Below are 24,418 nucleotides of genomic sequence, written 5' to 3'. Positions count from 1 at the left end.
AACAGACCCCCCTGACTTTGGAAATGAGCCACGAGTGCAAGTGTTCCCAAGCCACATGCACTTCTAACCAAATGGCTACAAATTTAGGGCTTCACAGTCTTCCCTCAGGTGCGGTAACTCACTGGAATGACTGATAGAACTCAAGAAAATGCTCTCTGCACAAGTAGGGGTTTACTATAAAGAATACAAATCAGGATTGTTCCAAGGAAGAGATGCATAGGGAGGGAGAGGCCTGGGAGGGTCCCAAATGCACAGCTTCCGTGTCCTCAGGATGCACAACCCTCCCAGCACATCATGTATAATTACCAACCAGGGAAGCTCACTCGAGCTTGGATTCCACAGTCTTTATTGGGGTTTCATTACACAGGCATGATTGATTGGACCACTGGCCACATGATTAAACTCATCTCCAGTGCTTCTCTCCCAAGAGGTCAGCCAATTTCATGTAGCTCAGAATCTGAATCCCCCAATCACATGGTTCATCTTTCTGGTGTGACCAGCCCCTCATCACTCGGATCCTGAGTCATCTTGTCAGCAAATACTCAAGTGTGGCTCATGGGACCTGCCAGGAACAACAAAGACATTTCTATTATTTAGTAATTTCCAAGGACTTAGAGGTTACTTACCAGGAACCAGGGACAAATACCAGCATTCATCTGTATTATCCAACAGAACAGCCTCTGTAAACCTCACTAAGAACCTCATGAGAGCCATGGTTTCTGAGTTTGTGTATCAGGAAGCATCTGCGGTGAGAGGGGTCTCAATAAGGGCTATCCTGTCCCCCTGGTGGGGGTTAGAGAGGCCATTTTGAGAAATTCTCATTGGAAGGTAAGTCAGTGACTTTCATTGCTGATGCATAGGGAGGTCTAGTGAGAAAAACAGAAATGGCAGTTGGTATTTTAACAGAGAGAATTTGATGTAGAGGATTGTTTGAACACCTTTGGAAGGACTGAAAAAGCGAGAAGGGCACACAGGTGTGGCACAGAGGTATAACTCCCAGGGCTGGGATGACAGAGGAAAGAGTTTGGGGTTTTCAGATGCGAGAAGCTCGGAGGAGAGGCACTGTCTTGCAGGTGTTGATGCCTCAGGGGCTGGGAGGAGAGGCTTAAGGAGCTGGAGTCCAGACTCTGCCAAAGTTTCCATCTGGCTGGAGCTGGATCCCCAGGGCGGTGCTAAGCGACTTGTCCTAGTAGTGGGGACAGCTGCTGCTGTCAGGGAGAAAGTCCCTCACAGGGTTGCCATTGACCTGAATAGCAAGCAAATAGCATGTTCTTCTTTCCTCCTCCTGTTTTCCAGTCTCCCTCTGGTGCCCCCCTCCGCCCCTGAATTGGTGGACCCTAACGGGTGTTCAGGGTGCGTACAAAATAGAAATTTAATTTGTAGAGTCCCAAACCCAGCTCCACAAAGCAGGGTATAGAAAGGTAAATTTGTAGTAGATGAGATAATTGCTAAATGGGCAAAGTGGGTACATTGTAAGTGTTTTTAAAAAATCAGTTCCATTAATTTCACATATACCAGTAATTTGGTTCCATCAGTTTATTTGCGTATAAAAAATCATCAGAGCCAGGTTCCCTGCTGCTTCCTGGTGTTTTTTAGAAAAGTCACTGCTCCATGAGGTAACCTGCCACAGGATGGCTCCCTGGAGCCCAGCAGCCCAGCACTTACTCACAAACAGCCCTGGGATGTATGCTCTGTGGAGGTGGGCCTTTTATCTGTTTCATTCACTGCTGTAGCTCCAGCGCTCAGATCAGCGGAAGGCAAATTCAAATATTTATTTAATGAATATCATGAAGATCCAGTTTGGGATCTTAAGAGCCAAGAGACATATCCAGCATTTAGGACTGTGGTTTTGTATGTATGACAAGCGACAATAGTTCCAACCACCAGATGCCGTGATACCTGGGTGAGCTGAGCTCTCTAAGGCTAAAGGAAATGGAATTGCATGTAGATCACGGTGAGCAGGGGTTAATGATACACAAAATGTAAAGAGAGGAAACAGTCTCAATTAGGTACAGCCGAGCTTTACAGAGACTCAGGACCCAACAGCCCTGCTCCAGGGACTCAGCTCCCGTGTCACTCCCTCAGCATCAGGCCTGCATTGCGCCCCGCGCTGACGTTTCCATTACAGCAGCTTTCTCCTCCCTCACTGCTCCTGCTGTTTTTGACACTGCCGAGTAACTGCTCTTCCCTGGCCATACAGTGTCTGTCTACTCAGGGCTTCTGTTTGCCCTTGGTTTCTGGTTATGGTTGGCCTCTGTTTTGTGCCTTATTTCTGGGAGTCTTTTCACTCTTCTGCTGCTCTGTTGTCTCTGCCTCCTTTCCCTGGACAGCTCACTCCCCGAGGGAGAACATCCAATGGGCTCAGGAAGGCACTTGCTCGTGGACAACGCTCTCCCACCCGGTCACTTCCTAGGTTGCTGGCCACCTGGAGTCAGATGCCAACCCTGATGCAGTCCAGCTGCAGCAAGAACAGTGGTGCCATGAAATGTGAAATGGTGACCAAGGCATGAGAAATCTGTTCAGGGGGGCTAGCTACTCGGCCCTCATAAAGGGACTAGGCATTGTATTTCCTATTCTTACTTCTTGAAAAATATCTGAGGTCAAGGGAGGTATGGGGAGGCTACATAAAATGACTATAAGGCCTCAACTAGATTATTCTAAAATGTAAAATACTTCCTCAAATTTTAATAAAGTGAGAGCTTTATTCTTTGGCTAGATATTTTTAAATAATTATTTTTTTTTTTCTAATTGAAGTGAAGAATAGACAGAGTGATACCATGACTGCTAGGTAAAATGGTGCCTACCTAATGTTATTATTACTTAAATAATTTATAGTGAATTTTGCGTATTTGCATTGCTCTGCAAAAATTATAGATTTCATAAAAAGAGACTAAAGCATGCTGGAAGAGTTTTGATCTCTACACAGTTTTTGCTACTAGATAACTTCATATCACTTTCTATAATAGTCTTTTATTGATATAAAAGGACAAGCATTCATGTGACTAGTTTATAGAGCCCTTAAAAGTGATGCAGGCAGAGTTCAAATGGCCACTGGGTGTCAGCTACACCCAGGCACATGACTCCGAGAGGATCAGTGAGGCATGGATGGAGCAGAGCAGGGCCTTAAACTCAGTGCACACTACAAAAGGAGCTACAGCAAGTCAGCTCTGAAATGGGAACATGCAGTTGTCATTTGTTACGGAAAATTAGTGTCTTTTGGGGTAGGTTTCTTTTGAGAGCTATCAAGTAATACGTTCTAGCTCTATGCACCCATAAAACAAATATTACAGTGGCTCAGATAAGATCTAAGTGTATTTCTCCCACATGTAGACCGGGACTGGAGACAGGCAATTCTAGGACTGGCATGAGAGCTCCTCAGAACTTTCAGGAATGCAGGCCCTTTCCTGCTTACGTTTCTGCCATCATTTAGATGTAGTCCTTATCCTCATTGTCCAGGATGGCTCCATGAGCTCCAGGTATGCTCCAGATATGCCACTACAGACCAGGCATGAGGGTGGAGGAAGGGACTAAGATGGGCGTGAGCCATCCCTTATGGAGATTTCTCAGCAATGCCGCATTTGTCTGCCTACATTCCACTGACAAGAACTTAGTCATGGAGCTATACCTCGCTAAGAGGAGAGCTGAGAATGTAGTCTTTACACTGCAGGCATTATGACTTGCTCAAGATGAGGGTTCTATTGCTACGGTAGAAAGAGAATAGAACCTGGAAGGCAGACTAGCAGTCAGCCCACTCAAGCTGCCCACTGTACATGTGTTCCTGGGTGCCATTGTCAGTTGAAGCGGACCATGGTTTGATCCAGAATGGCTATTCTTTCTGTCCCTGAGCATCTACCACAACACATACTATGGTAATAGTTACACAGGGTATTCATTCTCAGAAGAACCCAAGAAATAGAAAACAAAGAAGAGCAAGGTTTATTTTATCATTTTATTAGGTATTCGTTTCTGGGCAATGTGGATATTTAAACGTTTCTCCATTTTATAATAATATTTTCCAGTTTGTCAAGGCTTAACTCCATTCTTGTGTGGTTTCAGTGTATAAGAAGAGTCTTGGAGATGACATCAGCTCTGAAACATCTGGTGACTTCCGGAAAGCTCTGTTGACTTTGGCAAATGTAAGGTTTATCTTTTATTTTTTTAATTCCTTAATTATCTGCATGCTCAGTAATAATTATTAGGGGGTTTAAAAATAACCAAAGAGAGACAATGAGTTTGCAGTTTTCCTTATGAAATGATTCACTCACTTTGTGTTTGCATTGCCATGGAGCAGTATAATGTTTAACCACCATCATCATGTAACAGAAAAATCTTTTGATGGATTGAAAGTGTTTAGATCAGGTTTCACAATACATTAGAAATGTTCTGTTAATTCATCTGACATAAAATTGTCCATTTCTATTTTAAGTATCTCCATTTTAAGGACATGCTTATTTTTATCTGTACTCCAAAGAGTAACTATTCCTTTTGTTAGCATTAAAATTAAATAAGAAACATAATACAGACAAATTATGAGATGGGTATATTAGCCTCAGGATTTAAAAAAAAAGCAAAACTTGTAGCTACTTCATCCTTATGCCTTTAGAAGAGTTGCTAACTCACTCATCACCATGTGACTAAATGATGCCACACTTTGCTGTCTCTTTTTAGGAGGCTCATGACTTTATAATAAAGGTGGGCAGTGTCGAGGATGAGCTGTAATCCCAGGTGTGGGCCGTCCCACTGGCCTCTTTCAGCTGATTTGCACAGCCTGTAACGTGTCAGAGAACCCCACCAGTGGTCTCAGCCTGAGGGCTGAAGCAGCACCTGTCAAACAAAGTGAGGCATATGCCACTAAGAAACAAGTTACCCCAATTTTTGTTTCAGTTATTTCAAATGGTGAAAGCCTTAGGAGGGAACCCAATTTATGGGGCACTGCTGCAAACATACACCCCCAGAGGCTTATGTTCAAAAGTACACGTCTCTGTGAGTGCAAGGCACACGCACATACGCACAGGCGGCAGCGAACATTAGGGCTTCCGGGCAGGGTTTCAGAATCAGACAGACCTGGAATGGTGTGCTCCTCTGTTGCTTTACTAGCTTTACTAGTATGTGTCTGGACACATTACTTTAAGCCTCAAAGCCCTTGTTTTCACATGTGTGAAATTAAAGTATGTCCCCCGTGGGGGGGGGAGGGGGGGCCGTGCAAGAGGCAGCTGGTCGATGTTTCTCTCTCATCGACGTTTCTAACTCTATCCCTCTCAATTCCTCTCTGTTTAAAATCAATTAAAATTTTTTTTTAAAAAGTAATAACAGTACTAACGTCATAGATGCTGCAAAGATAGATAGATAGATAGATAGATAGATAGATGATATGAAGTACTCAGCATGTATTATAGAAAATGCCCAGTACATGGTAGTGGTGGCTGATTATTATTATGCTGATAATCAGCATTTTTATGACTAGAGCAGAGTATACAATGAGAAAACAAAAATGCAAACAAAACAACAGAAGAGAATCAGCAGCACTGAAAAGCAAATAAATCATGCAAAAATCAGACAGGCATACGAGGATCTATTCAAAAATGCTTTTTGAATATTATAGCCAGTATTTCATTCACCTATTATTTTCAGAGTAATCCAGGCAATCCTCTTTCCCTCTCTACCTCCTGTCTCTATGAGCTAAAGTGCTTGCACATGAGCACACACTTAGCCACAGAGGCTTCAACAGCAGAGCTGAGGGGACCTTTGAACTGTATTTTTGTTGTTGTTTGTTTGTTTGTTTGTTTTAAGTAGACTTTATTTTTTAGAGAAGTTTTAGATTTACAGAAAATTTGAGCAGAAAGTACAGAGATCCCATATGCCCCTCCTCCCATCCCCTCACTATTTCTCCTATTTTTAACATATTGCATTAAAGTGGTACATTTGTTAATGAATACTGATACATTATTATTAACTAAAGTCCGTAGTGTACAATAGGGTTTACTCTTTGTGTTACACAGCCTATGAGTTTTGACAAATGTCATGTGTCCATTAGTACAGTATCATTCAGAATAGCTTTACTGCCCTAGAAATATTCTGTGCTCCAACTATTCATCTCTCTCTTCCTCCCTCCAAACCCCTCACAACAACTGGACTTTGTACTGTCTCCATGGTTTTGCCTTTTCTAGACTGTCATATAGTTGGAATTATACAGTGGGTAGTCTTTTCAGACCTGCCCTTAGCAACATGCTAAGTGTCTTTTCTTTTCTTTTCTTTTTTTATTGATTTTTTACAGAGAGGAAGAGAGAGGGACAGAGAGTCAGAAACATCGATGAGAGAGAGTCATTGATCAGCTGCCTCTTCCACATCCCCTAGTGGGGACGTGCCCACAACCAAGATACATGCCTTTGACCGGAATCGAACCTGTGACCCTTCAGTCTGCAGGCCGACACTCTATCCACTGAGCCAAACCAGTTTCAACCTAAGTGTCTTTTCTTGGCTTGATAGCTCATTTCCTTTTTATCACAAATATTATTCCAATATATGGGTATACTGTAGTAGTATGTCTCACCTGTTGAAGGACCTCTTGGTTGCTTGCAAGCCTGGGTGATGATGAATAGAAATTTCTGTGAACATTCATGTGCAAGTTTTTATGTAAATATAAATGTTCACCTCCTTTGGGTAAATACCGAGGAGTAGGAGTATGTTTAGTTTTGTTAAACTGCCAATCGGTGTGGCTGTACCATTTTGTATTCCCACCAGCAATGAATGAGAGTTCCTGTTGCTGCAATCCTGGCCAGCAATAAGGTGTTATCAGTGTTTTGGATTCTAGCCATTCTAATAAGTGGTATTTTATTGTTTTAATTTTCAACTCCCTAATGATAGTTGATGTTGAGCATCTTTTCATGTGCTTTTTTTTTTTTTTACCATCTGTGCATTCGAGGGTGCTCAGACCTTTTGCCCATTTTTCAGTTGGGTTGTTTGTTATCTTATTGTTGAATGTTAAGTATTCTTTATATGTTTTGGATATAAATCCTATATCAGATATAAGTTTGCTAACAATATTTTCTCCCAGTCTGTGGCTTGTCTTTTCATTCCCTTATGATCTTTGAATTTTCAGAGTAGGACACTAAAGCTCAGAAAATTGTGTGATTTTGCTACAAATTTCGTGGCTAGTCAGTGACAGAGCAACAACTAGAGCCCAGGAGCCCAGGTCCTCTGTGAACCTCTGACACCCTGCTGATGGGACTCCCAAGCGTTAGAATCCTCTGACTTTACAAGGGTTGTCCTTGCTCTTATCTTCCTTGTTTAGGGCAGAAGAGATGAGAGTCTGAAAGTGGATGAACAGCTGGCCAAAAAGGATGCCCAGGTCAGTAACAGAGCAAAGAAAACATCTCCTTTACTAACTGCCCCCCAACACTCCACTACCCATCTACCTTTTCATTTCTACCTTTTCACAGCTGGCGCTGTGGTGTCCTGTCCTGTCTGAGGAGAAGGCTGAGGATCAGCCTTCCCCAGGAGGGTTATTATTCCCCTAGCCCCTGCAGCCATCCCCACCTCTCAGATTTCTAGTCTGCTAAATGTGAGAAATCTGAATAATCATCTCGCTGACTCTACAACAAAGTAAACCTCCTCTCCTTCCAACCCTTCAAAAAGAGACAAGAGGATTGTGACCATAAGAACATTTAAGTCTCCCTGCCTTGTCCCGCAGATTCTCTACAATGCCGGTGAGAAGAAGTGGGGCACAGACGAAGATGCGTTCACAGAGATCCTGTGTCTAAGGAGCTTTCCCCAGCTAAAGCGAAGTAAGGACTCTCGCTGCAATCCTTTTGGCTCTGTGTTGCTTTGCAAATATTTTTTGCATTTAATATACAAAAGTCTGGAAAACGAAGTTAAAAATTGCCAAGGGGGTTCCATTTTTATGTATCAACAGTTCAGGAAATAACAAGTCAGGGCAGAACTGACATGACTCTTGTTCCCCTAGAGGCTGAGTAGACACCTAGTGATGGGTAACAAGCAGATGGGGAGGTATGGCGGGAGGAGAAAAGGGGCCGCCCTCTGGGGTGAGAGCTGAGAGGAGTGTTCCTGTGGATGCAGGACCCTGGCTGCATTGCTTTCACCCCAACACTTCCGTAGTTAGGCACTTTCCAGAAACACCAGGTGCTGTGGTGTCTCTGTTAATGCGTTAGCATGGATTACCGTGCACCTCTCTCTGAAATGAAGGTAAGTTGGGGAGCCCTCTTTGTCAGGATAACTATTATATGGAATTGCTGAGCATCCACCCTCTCATTCGTACATCCCCCTCAGCCATTCTGGAAGCCGAGGAGCCCATGTCCTGTGAGCGCCTCCTGTGGCTTCCAACTGCAGAGCAAGAGAACAGTGACAGTCTCAGTACATGACCAGGCTCCTACTGAGTCATGGGGAAATGAGAAAATATGAAGACAGTACCAGGATTTTTTAATTCTGAAGTTGCCCTTCCTTAAGTTTGGCATCAGAATTTCACTTATAAAATAATGGTAATTGTATTTCATGGTTGCTTTATTTTATTTATTTAATCCTCACTCGAGGATATTTTTCCATTGATTTTTAGAGAGAATACAATAGGGAAAGACAGAGCGAAATATCGATGTGAGAGAAACATACCGATTGGTTGCCTCTTGCATGTGACCTGACCAGGGCCTGGGCCAGGGAGGAGCCAACATCTCTATTTGAAAAACAAAAAACGAGCAATCCTAGATCTCTCTCCAAAATTTCTTTCTTTTTTTTTCTCTCCAAAATTTACTTGGAAAAAAATTACTTGACTTGCAAAATATGCCCATGTATTTGGTGATGTACGTACAGGTTCTGCTTTAGGGCAAAAATTGATCAAGAAATTGGAACGCCTTCAGGTACGTGTGAAGTAGGCCAGGCTCCTGAGGGAGTGGTCTGCTCAGCAATAAGAAATCTTCATATTGAAGACTGCGTTGGTAGATAAAATATATTTGATTAATTGCCCAGGTCCTGCTATAATTTAAACACAGCCCACTTTACTAGACGTATTATTTAACCTTTGGGGCTATTTTAAATGCTAATAACCTGGGGAGAGGGAGCAGAGAAAGAGAGAGGAAGATCATTGAAGAAAATGACCTATGAAGTTCAGGTTTTATTGTAGTTTTTTTTTTGTCTTGTTTTTTGTTTGTTTGTTTGTTTGCTTGCTTGCTTGTTTAAGACACACAAAAACAAGAACTTCCAAGTTCAAATTTTGATGATTTAAAGAAGGGGTTTTTTGAGCTCACTACTTGACAACTGGATTTGCTGCATATCAACTAAAACACTGGCATATAATCATGTGTGATCAAGTGGGTTGCTTTCACTGTTTTTTAGCATTTGATGAATACAGAAATATTAGCCAGAAGGACATTGAGGACAGCATCAAAGGAGAATTATCTGGACATTTTGAAGACCTACTGCTGGCCATAGGTAAGCTCTTGTGTGCTCCCAAACTGAGTTGCTTTGCACTTGATGTAAACAACACCGGGGTTAGCTCCTCGCAAGAATCCTGACTGATCATCCCTCTTTAGGCTCCCACCGCGTCCACTTAATAACATGCTCAACAGATATTGATAAAGGGATGTATGAAAAAGTAACTTTTTTTTGCATCTTACTTTGCTTCAAACTTCGTATTTGTTGTGGGAGTTGGATAAGCCAAGGAGCATGATCATTGGGGTTTGACAGGAGATGTGTTTGGCTCTGTCACCTCACTCTCAGGACAAGCTGGTAGGAAGGTGTTTCATGTTTTAGTGTTTGCTCGGGCGAGGGGCAGCCAGAGTTCAAGGGCCTGGGGGAGGGGAAAGGACTGACTGAAGTTTAGTCAAGACATCACAGGAGGTGAGGCATGGGCAACGGTGGCCTCTTGGTCACTGCAGTTCATTTCAGTGGACTCCCTGCCTGTCAGAGGTTTCCTGGAGTTTTCCTACTTCCGAGGTTGGGTGCTAAAGCAAACTTTGTATCACTACGTCTGACAACACTTCCTAAGATTTCAGGGCACAAAGAACAAACCTGGTGGTTAAAACAGAAAGCAGAAGAAAAGATAAAGGGTTATGAGGGCAGGGGGAAGGATTCTAGAAGGATTTAGTTTAGGGAGAGAGAGATGACTGAAAAGTTTACTAGGATAAAAGTGGGCATAACGACTTTTAATCAAAGTATTAAGGCTTGCTTAATATGAATTTTAGGAAAAAATAAGTAGATACAACTGATCCAAATGGCTGGTTTATTCACATCTGACACTGTTTTCATATCTGCCCCAGATTTGAGTGTCTAAAACATCCTCTCCTCCAATTACACAAATGGAAGGCCTTTTCGGTTACATAAGAGAGTCAGGAAGGCACTCTTAGAAAGCTACTTATCCTTGTTCTGACCTCTAAGATTCAGTATAAAATGTATTTACTTACATCAGATTCCAGTGCAGATCACATTTGCTGCTATAAAAGTACTCGTGTTGCAATAGATTTTTCTCTCTACAGACATTTCTATTCCTGATGATTTTCACTTTATTTAAACTATACTTATAATTTGCCCATGTTTTTGCCAATTTCTTTCTTTGTTTTGTTTTACTTCTGCTTCACCTGTTATTTCAAAATAAAGAGTTAAAAGATGGCAGTATTTTTTTAGTAACTGAATCTAGAGACAGCCACTTAAGGGAAAAACCTTTCCATTTGAAACACTGGTTTCAAAATGAGTTCCGGCACCTCTTCTTGCCTAATGAGCTATTTGGGCAACATCTCTGCAGTCTTTAGGCCCACGGTATCCATCAGCAGTCAGAGCCGTTAGAAATGGAGCAGTGGCCCACCCTGGGGAGTTAGCAGTGGAAGCGAAGGTGTTGGTGTGTCTGAGATCTGGAGATGAGTCATGTGCTGTGGGAGTTCCTTTGGCAGGTGACTTTCTTTTCCCCACGGCTAAAGACCGCCTCTGCTAACGTTCTGCTCAAATATAATGTTACAACGCTTTGGAATCTAGGTTAAGTATTCATTCTTTCATTCTAAATAAAAGCCAGAAGTGGGGAGGAAGTAAAATGGATATGAATTTGTTTGTTTTAACTCTTTATTGGCAGAAGTATTACATATAGTATTACACATGTATCCTTTCCCCACCCTGGGTATGAATCGTTTTTAAAAACATTTTACTGTATATTAACTCAACTTCAATTAAATGACAGTGAACATACTTTATTTTTTCTACAGTTCATTGTGCAAGGAACGTGCCTGCCTTTTTAGCTGAAAGACTGCATGGAGCTTTGAAGGTTGGTCTGGGAATTGCATACATGTTCTTAGCTTCCCTCACAGAAAATGTAAAAACATGGCCATTATTGATGGAATTCCATTCCCTTTGATGGGCTCTCTTTTGTAGCTAATCTGTGCCGTGGATTGATCCTGAGTGTCCTAATCATCAGAGCAGTTGGCACAGTAAAATGTTGACTAAATTACCTCCCCCAGTTCACTGGCAATAGAACCTGTTTTAGAAGTACACACCTCACACCTGACCGCTGAGGTCCAGTGGCCTCTCCAGCCGCCTTGCTTATAATAGACCGAATGGAGTCAGCTGCCTTTCAGGGCAGAGAGACCCTCTGCTGCCTTGTCTGTTGCCCCTGCTAGACGGTGAGCTCCGTGAGCAGAGGACTTTGTTTTTCTCTTTTGTATCTTCAGACCCTAGCACTGGACCTGGGTCCTAGAAGATGCTTGCTCCACTTCCCTTACTGGACATCTCCTATGGGAGTCCACGTGCTCCTTCTGAGTTATGTCCAAAGTGGACACCTCACGTCCCTCACTTCACCGCCCCTCCACCCCAGTTCCGCTCCCCTTCCTGCGTTCAGTCGTCTCAGTGGAAATCCCCAGAGGACCTGCCCTTGCCCAGCTCCTGAAGCCATGCCACTCCTCCCATCCTTGTTCTCTGTGCCTCAGCCTCTTCAGCCTTTCTGTCCCTTGACTATGCCACGTCTCTTCCCGTGTCAGAGTCTGTACCTCCTCCTGGTCTACCTGTGATTGGCTTTTTCTCACCTGTCAGGTCTCTGCTCAGATGTCACCTCCTGAGAAAGGTCTTCCCTGACTACTCAGGTCAATTGTCTCCCTTTTCGTCAGTCACACGCCATTCCATAGTTCTCCTTGGTATTTATTTAAACACTTGGTTAATTTTCTCTACTGACCGTCTCTATTCATTAGAATGTTAACTCCATGAAAAGAGGTATGGTCTGTGTTGTTCACCATCATATGGGCAGTGCATGAAACAATGCCTGGCACACAGGACACGCTTAATGTACATTTGTTGAATAAATGAATAAATGAATTGTGTCCATGTAACTGCTCCAGAATTTTACAAGTCTCCCTCTCCTTCATTCTATGCACATGATACATCCCGTTTTGTCATCTGCCTTATAAGCATCTCTTAAATAGACCCATTTTCTCCATCGCACCACCATTTTTCTAGGTCAGGCCATCCACTTCTCTCTTGTATGTTAGTGCCAAAGCGTCCAGTCTCATTCTGTTATCTTCATCCTCCTCCTGCCCCGCACTCCATTCCTCACACTGCTGCCAGAGACATCTTTGGGAAGCGCAGCTCTGCTCCGATCTCAGAGCTCTCCTGTTGAAAGGACTGCAGTAGTTCCTGACTCTTGGGATAAAGACAGAACTTCATGTCGTGGCTTATAAGGTCCTGCCTTTCCAGACACCTCTCTTGCTGTTGTTCCTCTTCATTATTTATGTGTCCTTGAGTGTGGCATTCCTTCTTGCCCTAACCCTTCACACCTGCTATTTTCTCCATTGGAATGTGTTTTTCCTCTTTCTGGCAACCTCATCCCTTCTCCTGTCTGGTTATTTAGGCCTTAGCTTAAATACCACTTTCTCAGACAGACTTTTTCTAATCCTTAATCTATTTTAGGCCCCCCTCATATGGGTGCCTTTAGTACCCAATATTTCTTATATGTCACATTATATTACATGGCCTGTTTTCCTACCTGTATCCTTTGCAAAATTGGAAGTGTCCCATCTCTGTTTTCAGCATGGGGCATGGTACTGGCACAAAGTAAGCTGTCGATAAATATTTCTTAAACAAATGAATAAGGAGGGTTGATGCTAAACGAGGGAAGTAGAGTCACCACGGTGGACTATTTTGTTCACCGTTATCTGTTTCTTATAAATGTAGATTTATAGGCTGTTTTGTGGCTGATTTGTGCTGTGGATGTCTACCTCTCTTACCAGGGTGCTGGAACTGATGAGTTTACTCTGAACCGAATAATGGTCTCCAGATCAGAAATTGACCTTTTGGACATTCGAGCAGAGTTTAAGAAGCGTTGTGGCTATTCTCTATATTCAGCAATTAAAGTAAGTCTCTTCTTAAAAGTAACAAAATACATTTTGCCTTTCTCTCCCTATTCTCTTTCCCTTATAATACTTAGAACGTAGAGATATGTGACTTAGACTTCTCTCTCTTTGTCGGTGTGTCGATGTGTAGTGATAGCAAAAGAGCCCTTAAACACAGAGACTGTTTTCGGCTCTAGAATCTCAGCCACATGATAGATACCCACTTTTTGTTTTGTTTTGTTTTCCTGTTTAGTGGCCACTAATTTTTCTTCTTTTTTGAATCACATATGCAAATTGTTTACCTATTTTTTTTATATTGCACTGTTTTTATTTATTTTAGTGTTTCTTTATGAAAATGACAGGAAAGAAAACTACATAATTTAAATTTCTTCTCTGTTTCACACAAAAGATAGCATGGTTCTGCACCTTGGAGTTCTTTCCATTGCCGTATATTGGAAGCTTTCTCAGTCTTTTAAATAGCTGTGTATCATTCTATAACTTGTTTATTTATACCCACCACATCAACTGATGTTTCCAGTTTCTTGCTAATGCGAACAATGCTGCCATATGCATACAGTTTCCTAAGGTACAAGTGTATCTGTGGGATAAATTTGAGCAGTTTTTTCCTGAGATAAATTCTCAAAAGTGTATAGGATTGCTGAGACAGAAGTGAATATATTTGTAATTTTGGTAAACATTACCAGTTGACTTCCATCCATACTTCCATGAAGAATATATGAGTCCTTGTTTCTTGACAGCTTTGGCACAGAGGGTGTTTTCAAACTTTGGCTTTGTAAAATCTGATAGGTGAGAAATTGCATCTCAGTTTATCTTTTTCTTAATATGACGAAAGCCGAACATGTTTTCATGTTTTAAATGCCATTTGAATTTCCCTTCTGGTAATTTTTCATGTTACTTGCCCATTATTCTATTGAAATTTGGGTTTTAATTTTTTGAGGGGAGTGTCAATTTCTAAGATCTCTTTTTATGTATGTTAGATTGGTGAATGGCTTTGTCTATGAATTATAAATATTTCCTCAAGTTTGTTGTTTTTTTATTGACATGACTGAAGTTGTTTTTTTCATATTGTTTGGCACCAAATAGAATTCATCAATGTTTTATAGTTTCTTGATTTAAAAGAAAAAGTAATTCCTTACAGCCTATCATTCTGGATGAGAATCCTAAAATATGTTATACAACTTCCTTTCTGTTTTAAAGAATGAAACCAGTTTCCATTGTCCTCAAGATCTTAGTTGATATTATATATGCAGACAAACCCCAAATAAATGACAAATTATAAGGAAGTAAGACTTTCAAAAATTGTGTAAGAGGCTTCCATATATGGAGCTAATGGTAAAGCCACAGTCCCAATAAGAATATGACAACTTCGCTGAAACCGGTTTGGCTCAGTGGATAGAGCATCAGCCTATGAACTGAGAGGTCCCAGGTTTGATTCTGGTCAAGCGCATGTACCTCAGTTGTGGGCACATCCCCAGTAGGGGGTGTGCAGGAGGCAGCTGATCGATGTTTCTCTCTCATCGATGTTTTTGACTTTCTATCCCTCTCCCTTCCTCTCTGTAAAAAATCAATAAAATATTTTTTTTAAAAAAACAAAAATGATGGTAAATGTAAAAAAAAAAAAAAAAAAAAAAGAATATGGCAACTTGGAAACGATGAACAAAGGGCCATTGAAGATTGTTCTCTATGTCAGCTTCTAAGATGGCATGCAGGCATGAGTGGTAGAGAGGGGTGGTCCACACTGGGTTCCTGAACAAAATGGGAGCCCAGGTTGAAGAAGAAGCCATCACATTGTCCCAACCTCCAGGGTCACTGGCTGCTGCAAAGATGGAGCTCAGAGATGGAGCTGCAAAGATGGAGCTGGCTTCACAGACGTCCTCCAGGTCTCTCTGTGCCTCAGCTTCCTCCACCTAACAGCTGTCTTGAAAAATCAGCTTTGGCAATCATTAGCCCAGACATAAAGACAAATGGATCTCCATCCGTGAAGGGTCACTGAGGCCCGAGCTCGGAGGTGGCACCCAGAAAACAAACCTAGTCTGAGAGAAGGACATAATTTGCTCTGAGTACTGGTAGTCTAGAGTCGGGTGTGGACTCTGAGCTGTTCAGACATCTGGGGACCAGCTATAGAATTATTTTATGAGCCCTGTGGATCTGATCCTGGGACCAACCTCCCTCAAGCCTCTCTTCAAGGCTGGAGTTCCATGCCATGCAGGAGATGACATCCAGTTGCCCCCCAAGGACTCCTCCATTCTGTCCACCCATGGCCCAGCCTTTGAAGTGGCCCTGCCCAGCCAAGCTTCCCTCGACCACCAGTCGGCTTGGGCCTTCGGGCAGCATCCTGAGAACTCTCTGGCCTCAGGCTCCACAAATGGTGTTACGGTGGATGCATGAATGAACATCACTCAGTCAACTGGAGTCTTAAACTCCCCACCCTATTTTTTTGTTCCAGCTAGAGCTTTTGCTTTTTACTAAACCTTTGCAGAAAGAGACGCATGCCTAATTTGAAATCGGAAACTTACTCAAAAAGGCAACTCTCAGACTGTGCCTGGGGTTAGCACAGATTTCATCAGCTGCTCACACTCAATGCAATTTGAATCGATCCTGACACATTACAATCTTTTCAATCAACACAGGAAGATTCAATAACGTTAACCATATTGTTCTTACTAAGGCAGAAAAGTAGACGCATAACTTTTATAAAGGTTGTCAGTAACAAGATTGAAACTTAAAGAGGGCTCTCTGTTCACCCTCAGCAAACCGGAAAATTAAATTAAGCCGTAGCTCTCCCTCCCGCAGTGGTCTGGGTAATTGAGGCTGATTATATTAGGAAACATTTAAACTATGGGTATCTTGATAGAAAACAAAAATTCATTGCTGAAGAGTTCAGTTTGTAATTTAAAATTATATAAGGTGTCTTCATTTCTACCACCTGAAAGTACATTATTAGGCGATATCATTACATTTTCACTACTAATGAATAAGATCATGTCAGATGATTCCATTTCTGTCATTCAGAAGCTAGAATTTCATTTTGTATATTGTCAGGGAGAAAGAAAGTTTCACCTGGTCTAATCATTAAATCTATTGTACATGGGACATATTAATAAGAGAAAATAACCAAATTTAACTGCATATGTGTGCATGGGAACCCCACTGAGAGAGTAAGAAACCTCACATACAGGAGAGGCTGAGGGATAGAAAGGTAAAATGAGCTATATCTGACTACCTCCTGGTCATATATGTGAGCTGCCAAGAGGTTCAGAGGGTCACTGCAAGATGATAAGAAGAACAGAGTTCAATAATTTCTAGTTTGCTCTGCCTTATAGATAGGTCAGAAAGGTTATCTCTGATAATCTCTCATTATGGGCAAAACCCACAATTCAAATTCTTCTCGGTAATTAAGGGGGGAGGGCAGAAGTTTCTCTGTCCCCTTTAGTTTAAAATAATTTGCTTCCCACAGAGGCACATTTTGGGATGACTCATTCTGAACCTACAATATCAGCCTGGCCTTTAGTTCTGTCTTCCTCTTCCTTCTGCCTATTATTTAGACATTTTTCTGCTCGTTAACACCTTTCTCATGTGATGATTGGTGGGGAGAAGGAGAGAAAGACACATAGGTAAAAAAAAAAAATGTGTCTCTTATTCATTAATAATAAAAAATTTAGAGCATATTTGGATGGAATTGCATTTTTGGTAGATGTCCTTGATCAACAGATTAAGTACCTATTTAACAAATAGTGCAAGTCCAGGCTCTTTAAGGGAAAGCATAGTAGTCACCTTCAATTTATAATCTGTGTGAAGTGAGGTGGGCATAAATAAAATAATGAAAAGATAATAATATGAAGCAACATACAATTAAATACTTGATTGTAGAGAGGAGAGTAATATAGGAATTGAGAGTAAAACAAGTTTGAGATTAGATAGGGAAATGGGTTTGACCCTATCTTTCAGGCTAATAAGCATGTGTTGATTGCCTCCTAGGAGTCAGGAGGTATGCTGGTCAGTGGGGTCTCATAAGTGAATGCTCTAGAAACATGTATGGTAAGAAGTTTGAGGGAAATAAGGAATAAGTCACTTGAATTATTAGGAGGTCTACCGTGGGGAGTATTGAAAAGTAAAATCCAAATAGCAAGATGAATTCAGTTGAAAGAGAGCTCTGAGATCATGGAATTTGCATTTCATTTATTCAATTAAAAATATTTTCTGAATGAGAATTATGTGCCAAGCTCAGGATTACAATTATAGGCAAAGGAAAAAAGTTTCCTGTCCTTATGGAATTAGAAGTAAATGTAAAATTTGTTTATACAATTATGCTAAATGGAAAGGAAGGGAATATTGTGATATGAGACCATATAATCGGAGGATTTGACCTATAGGAAGGTTTGCTTCAGATCTGAAAGGCAGAGGTTGTGTGTGTTGGGAGGAAGCAGAGCATTCTAACAAAAGGAGTCACAAGTGAAAAGCCCTAGTGTTGGAGGAAAAACAATTAAAAATGAGGCTGAGGGACCAAGTCATAGGGGACCTTTTTGACAATCTTTAAAGATTTTGGGAAACCACTGAAGAATTTTCATTTTAACACATAATGTCATAATTAGAAGTACACTTTGAAAAGATCCCTGAGCCGAAACTGGTTTGGCTCAGTGGATAGAGCGTCGGTCTGCAGACTGAAAGGTCCCAGGTTCGATTCTGGTCAAGGGCATGTACATTGGTTGTGGGCACATCCCCAGTAGGGGGTGTTCAAGAGGCAGCTGGTCAATGTTTCTCTCTTATAGATGTTTTTAGCTATCTATCCCTCTCTCTTCCGCTCTGTAAAAAATCAATAAAATATATCTTAAAAAAAAGAAAGAAGGAAAGAAAAGAAAAGATCCCCGAGACTGTGGAGGATGAATTGGACAGAAGATAGGAGAGGTTTGGAGGGATAAGTTATTATACTGGACATATGAGAGTAGCTATGACCTGGTAGTGCAAAGTAGTAAGCAAAGCTACTGGCAATGCAAAGAGAGGAAAGAGCAAAGACTTCAGAGACATTTAGGAGTTAAAATTAAGTCACTTGGTGTGAGGAGCAAGGAAGAGAGATGTCAAGGATGACTCCCAGGTTCCTAACTTGGGAAGCAAATAGTTGTGGCATTCCCTGCAAAGGTCGGGTTTTAGGTGTCCGGCTTTTCTGTTGGTGTTTGTTTGTTTGTTTGTTTGTTTGTTTGTTTGTTTCTGGGAGTGGAGGAGAAAGTGCAGAGGTTTGATTTTGCACATGCTGAATTTGGGAAGACTTTGAGCTATAAATGGAGATGACAAGTCAGTAAGCTAATATAAGATAGATATATTTTCAGGGTCAATTACGTTATTGAACCCTTGGACATGGATGAAAATCCTCTAGGAAAGAGGATATAGAAAATACAGATTGAGCCGAAACCCGTTTGGCTCAGTGGATAGAGCATCAGTCTGCAGACTGAAAGGTCCTGGGTTCGATTCCAGTCAAGGGCATGTACATTGGTTGTGGGCACATCCCCAGTAGTGGGTGTGCAGGCGGCAGCTGATTAATGTTTCTCTCTCATCAATGTTTCTGGCTCTCTATCCCTCTCCCTTCCTGTCTGTAAAATAAAATATATTTTAAAAAAGAAAATGCAGATTGAGAAGAGAAGAAAGCTGAGAACAGATTTAAGCATTACTAATAATGGGTGGCTGGATCAAAGAAGACAAAGGTGGAGCTGCCAAAAAGGAGGGAGGAAAAGCCTGGCTCCTTACAGGGCTCCCTGCTGTGCATATGGCGGTGACTGGACTAGCTTTACAAAGCAGAAGAATGAACAACTTGTGGTATCTTTGGCTCTAAATGATTCACACATTTAGAACCAAAGAAACTAGTGACAAGAGATGAGAGCCCAGAGTAGGTTTGTTGTGGGCAGGATGGAAAAACAGAGTAACTCAAGAAATACCACAGGATTTAATTGGGAAGCCAGATTAAATGTAAAGGGTAAAAGATGTAATCAAAGTTGGGAGAAGAGAGGACTTCTGTTAAAAACAGGCCAGCAGAAACATTTAGTTATTTATCTAAAATAAATCAATGTTATTTAAAACATTTAGTTATAAAATTCGATTTCAGAGAGGAAATGAAGAGGAGGAAAGAGAGACATCAATGATGAGAATCATTGATTGGCTGCCTCCTGCATGCTCCCTACTGTGGATTGAGCCTGGGCATGTGCCCTTGACCAAAATCGAACCAGGGACCCTTCAGTCTGTAGGCCAACACTCTATCCACTGAGCCAAACTGGCTAGGACAATTAGTTTCTTAAGAACAATTAATATGGAAAGCATGAATTATGTCCAAAGGTTTTAATTAGGAAAGCATGAATTATGTCCAAAGGTTTTAAAATTACACTAATTTCAAATTAGTATAAATTTTTTGTGTGATAAAATTTCTAAAATACCATATAAATAGAATAGCTATTTTACAAGAAGACATAGGGAATAGAGATAGGAATAAAGGATGATTATTTGTTTAGTGTCTACGGTAGATCAGAAAGGTTTTTTTTGTTTGTTTGTTTTTTTAAAATATATTTTATTGATTTTTTACAGAGAGGAAGAGAGAGGGATAGAGAGTTAGAAACATCGATGAGAGAGATTCATCAATCAGCTGCCTCTTGCACACCCCCTACTGGGGATGTGCCCGCAACCAAGGTACATACCCTTGACCGGAATCGAACCCGGGACCTTCCAGTTCACAGGCTGACGCTCTATCCACTGAGCCAAACCGGTCTCGGCAAGTTGTTGTTGTTTTTTTAATCCCAAATCTCAGTATTTCATTGTATACTTACAAAGACAGGACTATATAGTCTGCATAATTTTACTTAATATCTCAGCTATACCAAGGCTCCCCTGTTTTACAGCAGCACCCTCTGTAACATGAAGCATCCTTGATTGTTGTGCAAAGGGAAGAAATATAAAAAATATAAGCAAGCAGATGGAATTCAGTTGAGCAGCAGATATTTTTCAATGCTTCTCAAATATATCAGAGATGTTTAGTTGATAGTACAGGGATCATATTTCTTTTTAAAATCTGTACTTTCAGTTTCTTTTCTGCTTTCCCCCCCTTTATTGTTGAGAGTATTACAGATGTCCCCTTTGTTTGTTTTTCCTATTGACGCCTTCCACCCCATATCCATCCCTCTCAGGCCTTCACCACTCTATTGTCTGTGTCCATATATGCATGTAAGTTCCCTGTTAATCACTCCCCACCAGAAGATATCTGTGTGCTAAGCTATTTGGATCTATTTTCTCAACTAACTGATAGAACCCCTAATAATTCTTACCACTTTGTGATTAGAGGGAGTTGTTTTAATGCAAAACTAGAGCACTATTGACTTGTCAGCAGTTTGAGAAATTATTACCTATGGCAGAGCAAGACTTAAGAAAGTCAATAAGGGAAGAACTAAAAACTGTATAAAAAAGGATGTATGTTGTGTCTTACGAAAATAATGCTTAACTTCTTTTCTAAATAGCCTTTGTTCATTGCTTCTTTTGCATTAACTACTACTTAATATTCACTCCAATGTGAAACTTAAATGATAACAAATGCTCATCATTTGAGTTGCCTTGAATAAAATAAGAATAAAGTGAGGTTTTTATGCAATTTAGGTTCAAAGACAAGTTTTGCCTCCAATGCTGTGCAAACATTTTTTATCTCCTTTGCATATTATAGTAAACATTGTATCTTAGTATTTTAAGCCTCAATCTCATATAGTATGTTTTCTGAATCGAGATCTTTTTGGCTAGTCTAGGGGAAAGGAAATCAGAAATATACTCTTTGGAGTTGTAGTTCATTTTACTTTCTTAAGTATATAGTGTTAAGGAGCCAGGAGATCGGGGTTCAAATTCTGCTTCTGTCGTTCATGATATGATTTGGCACAAGGTTTCTAGCCTCTCTTTTTCTCATCTTACTGATGTGTTAAATGGAGATACGTATGAACCTACTGCTTAGAGTTCTCCTAAGGGTTAAAGTGATTGGTAATTATTTATTTACTAAGCATTTGGTAAATAATATATATTACTAAAACTATACAGTAGGTTCTCGGGTTATATCAGAGATCCGGAACCCACCTCCATAAGCACCTACGTCACTCATACGGAGCACATACACAGTAGTAATGAAGAGACAGTAAAAAAAAAAACAAAAAAGTAAAAGAAAAATAACAATTCCTGACCTTTACTTGTGGCAAATAAATAATAAAAAGCATAAAGTACATATGTACATACGTCAAAATGATGGAACTTTTATTTTTTTATAAATAAATGGGAGATGGCGTTGTAACCACAAAATACTGTACATTAAGTCCGACGTAACCCAAAAACTGCCTGTAATTTTTAAAGTTTTGCTTAAAACTTAATATTATGTAACATTGCATAATTGATGAAAAATATTTTATTAAGCCCAAATTGAAATGTAATTGAATTCTATCAGGAAGAGTTTAAACAATATTGTGAAAAAGATGCTAGGCTGGAAAATAACTACACTCAGGTATGAATGGATGATGGAATTACAGGTGCATTTTACTAAATGGTACACGTCATGAATCTCGCACCCCAGTGAATCCTCCTGTGCTATGAGACTTGGTTCCTTTACTGTCCCCTCATTATTCATGCTGCACCTTGTCCTTCTCTCCTTCCTGTGCATTGCAGTCGGACACTTCTGGAGATTACGAAGCCGCACTCTTAAAGCTCTGTGGAGGAGATGACTGAGCCAGCACGTTGTCTGCGAAGGTTGTCTGCTCCCATGATGGGCTTTTCCAACAGCTCCGCTCACTTCTTTCTCTCGTTTACAAGTACAAGCAGGCATAGACAGCAGCCTGTTTTCCTAACAAATTTCCATTGTTTCATAACAACAATAATGACACAATTATTTTAGAGCATCTCATCATACATCACGTAGCAGTTTATGAATGAAAATGTAAAATGATGTGAAGTATCTCCTAATACTATCTAAATATATTGTTCATGAAGTGAGGATCTTTATACAGTTCTAAAATTTCAAATGCAAAGTAGGATAATAAAAATTGTTGTCGTTGTTAAATTGTCTGTTTCTAGCATCTACTGACATTGTTGGTACCTGGTGCCAACAACTAATTATATTTTATAACACGCTTTTGTTACAGAAGCTGTTGTTGCATCAATCTATCTATTACCATATTAATCACATCCATCTTTAAGAAAAGGAATAAAAATGAAGATGTATGTGATCCTGCCTACCCTTTCTAGTCATGATCAAGCTACATGAGTGGCAATGTGTAATAAGTTATTTAGCCGTCAGAAAGCATCTGTGGAACTATTAATCTAACCACTTTCTGCCTGAATGGCAAGCATGAATTTGGGTTATTTTACACTAAATACTGCTTTAGCAGAATCAAGTCTATAAGTTTTCTTTTTCCTCTAAAATAACTTTGCAAAACTATGCATTTTTTAAATCCCTCATGTTATCTTTGAAAGGGACCTACCATGAAATATCTTGACCAACATGAAATATCTGAGGTAAAAAATTCCAGTTGGAGTTATTAGTCTGGACTAGACAGAAATGATAGATGTGTGAGAAATAAAAACAGTGAGGTGTGGGTTCAGAAGTTATCTCTTGTCCTGGAATTTCCAAATTGCATAAAGGCAAAAAAGTGTAGGGAACTAGAGTCCTACACACATGGTTTTGACTTCCTGTCCTACTGTGTACCAGCTCTGTGACCCTGGCAACTAAACCCTGCTAACCTAAAGTTTCCTCATCTGTAAACTGGTGATAATCACAGCGCCTGTCTCTTACTTAAAGATTAAGTAAGGTAGCCCTGGCAGACGTGGCTCGGCTGGAGCATTGTCCCATACACCATTTATTCTGAGAGTTCTTATACTGTTGAGTGCTTGAAACAAAACATGGTTATGTGTTAATATTACCCTATTTTACAGATGATGAAAATGAGGCTCAGAAAGGTTAGGTTACTAGCCCAAGGTTGCAGAGCAGGAAAGCCAAGGATTTAGAATCCAGGTCAGTGTGTATCTATCTGTGCCTGAGTAAGTCTGAGGAGGGTGAGAACGAGGGAAGTGAAGGTCACCTGAAGTGATTCTCCATGTAGAAAGCAGCATGGTACTAATAAGAAAAGGCTCCAAGGAAAGCCTTCTTCCTTCAAGCTTTTAATTCTCGTTCTTCTTGCATCATACGCATTGGACCAGCTAGTAGCTACTGAAAGTATATTTCTAATGATTCTGATGGAACACAGCTAACTCAAGATGAAGGATTGTGGTCAGTGATCCTTCCAAAGAACTACAATACTTACTTAAATATTTAAATACTGGAATGAGAGAAGTAATATAGACACAGGGCAATGCCAGCATGGGCCTTAACCGATCTAGGCAGCATTACCCCAAGTTATTTTACTTTAGGCAAGCTATTTTCATCTTTAAAATTGCAACAGTAATAGCTTACTAGTAGTTACTTTGATAATTAAATTTGAAGACAAAATATGTTCAAAATAGTGCATACCATATAGTAAGCACTTAATAAATGTTAGCCTAGATCAGTGATTTTCAACCAATGTGTCACAATAATTTTTTAAAACAAGCAATACCTGACTATTTATTCAGGGGCACTGACCACTTTTCCTTTAGATTGTCAAATAAAAAATGAAAACAGCCAACATAATAGCTGTCCATTGTGAATGAATCAAAATCATACCTATTATTTTTGTCAGGTTGGCAAAAAAATATTTTTTTGGTGTGTGGCAGAATTTTAGAATTTAGTTTATGTGTGCCAAGAGATGAAAAAGGAAGATCGCTGGCTAGATCATATTATTGCCATTTATTATTCAAGGGACATGTTTTTTATTGCCTCCAATTTCCACAAGGTGGCAGGTCGAGTTCAAAGTGGACCTCAGGACTCTGTGTCGCAAAGGCTAAAACCTACTTACTTGACTTGTTTCCGAATAACTGGGCCAGAAATGAACTGTTTGGGAAACAATCTCCATTATTTTGTCCATTCATAGGATGTCTTTCAGGCACCTTATTGTTGGGCTGAAATCCTTCTTAATAGAACATATGGACCACTTCACTTAACCCTTTTGTTTCTC

General features: G+C 40.5%; 1 protein-coding gene across 2 annotated transcripts in view; it reads left to right on the top strand.

Moving 5' to 3' along the window:
• ANXA3 (annexin A3) overlaps nucleotides 1-22,389 on the top strand; it is a 45,470-nt gene extending 23,081 nt beyond the window's left edge. For both annotated transcript variants that reach the window (XM_084889073.1, XM_084889072.1), the window contains 7 exons: nucleotides 4,057-4,136; nucleotides 7,292-7,348; nucleotides 7,691-7,784; nucleotides 9,343-9,438; nucleotides 11,199-11,257; nucleotides 13,209-13,331; nucleotides 21,999-22,389. In XM_084889073.1, coding sequence (XP_084745199.1) covers nucleotides 4,057-4,136; nucleotides 7,292-7,348; nucleotides 7,691-7,784; nucleotides 9,343-9,438; nucleotides 11,199-11,257; nucleotides 13,209-13,331; nucleotides 21,999-22,058 — 569 coding nt within the window. In that variant the 3' untranslated portion in view covers nucleotides 22,059-22,389. The remainder of the gene's footprint in view (nucleotides 1-4,056; nucleotides 4,137-7,291; nucleotides 7,349-7,690; nucleotides 7,785-9,342; nucleotides 9,439-11,198; nucleotides 11,258-13,208; nucleotides 13,332-21,998) is intronic.
• The last annotated feature ends 2,029 nt before the right edge of the window (nucleotides 22,390-24,418 follow it).

The sequence above is a fragment of the Pipistrellus hanaki genome, assembly GCF_964339955.1.
Source record: "Pipistrellus hanaki genome assembly, chromosome: 1".
Lineage (NCBI taxonomy): Eukaryota > Metazoa > Chordata > Mammalia > Chiroptera > Vespertilionidae > Pipistrellus > Pipistrellus hanaki.
The sequence above is the reverse complement of the archived record's forward strand: the minus strand, read 5'-3'. Positions and strand labels throughout refer to the sequence as shown.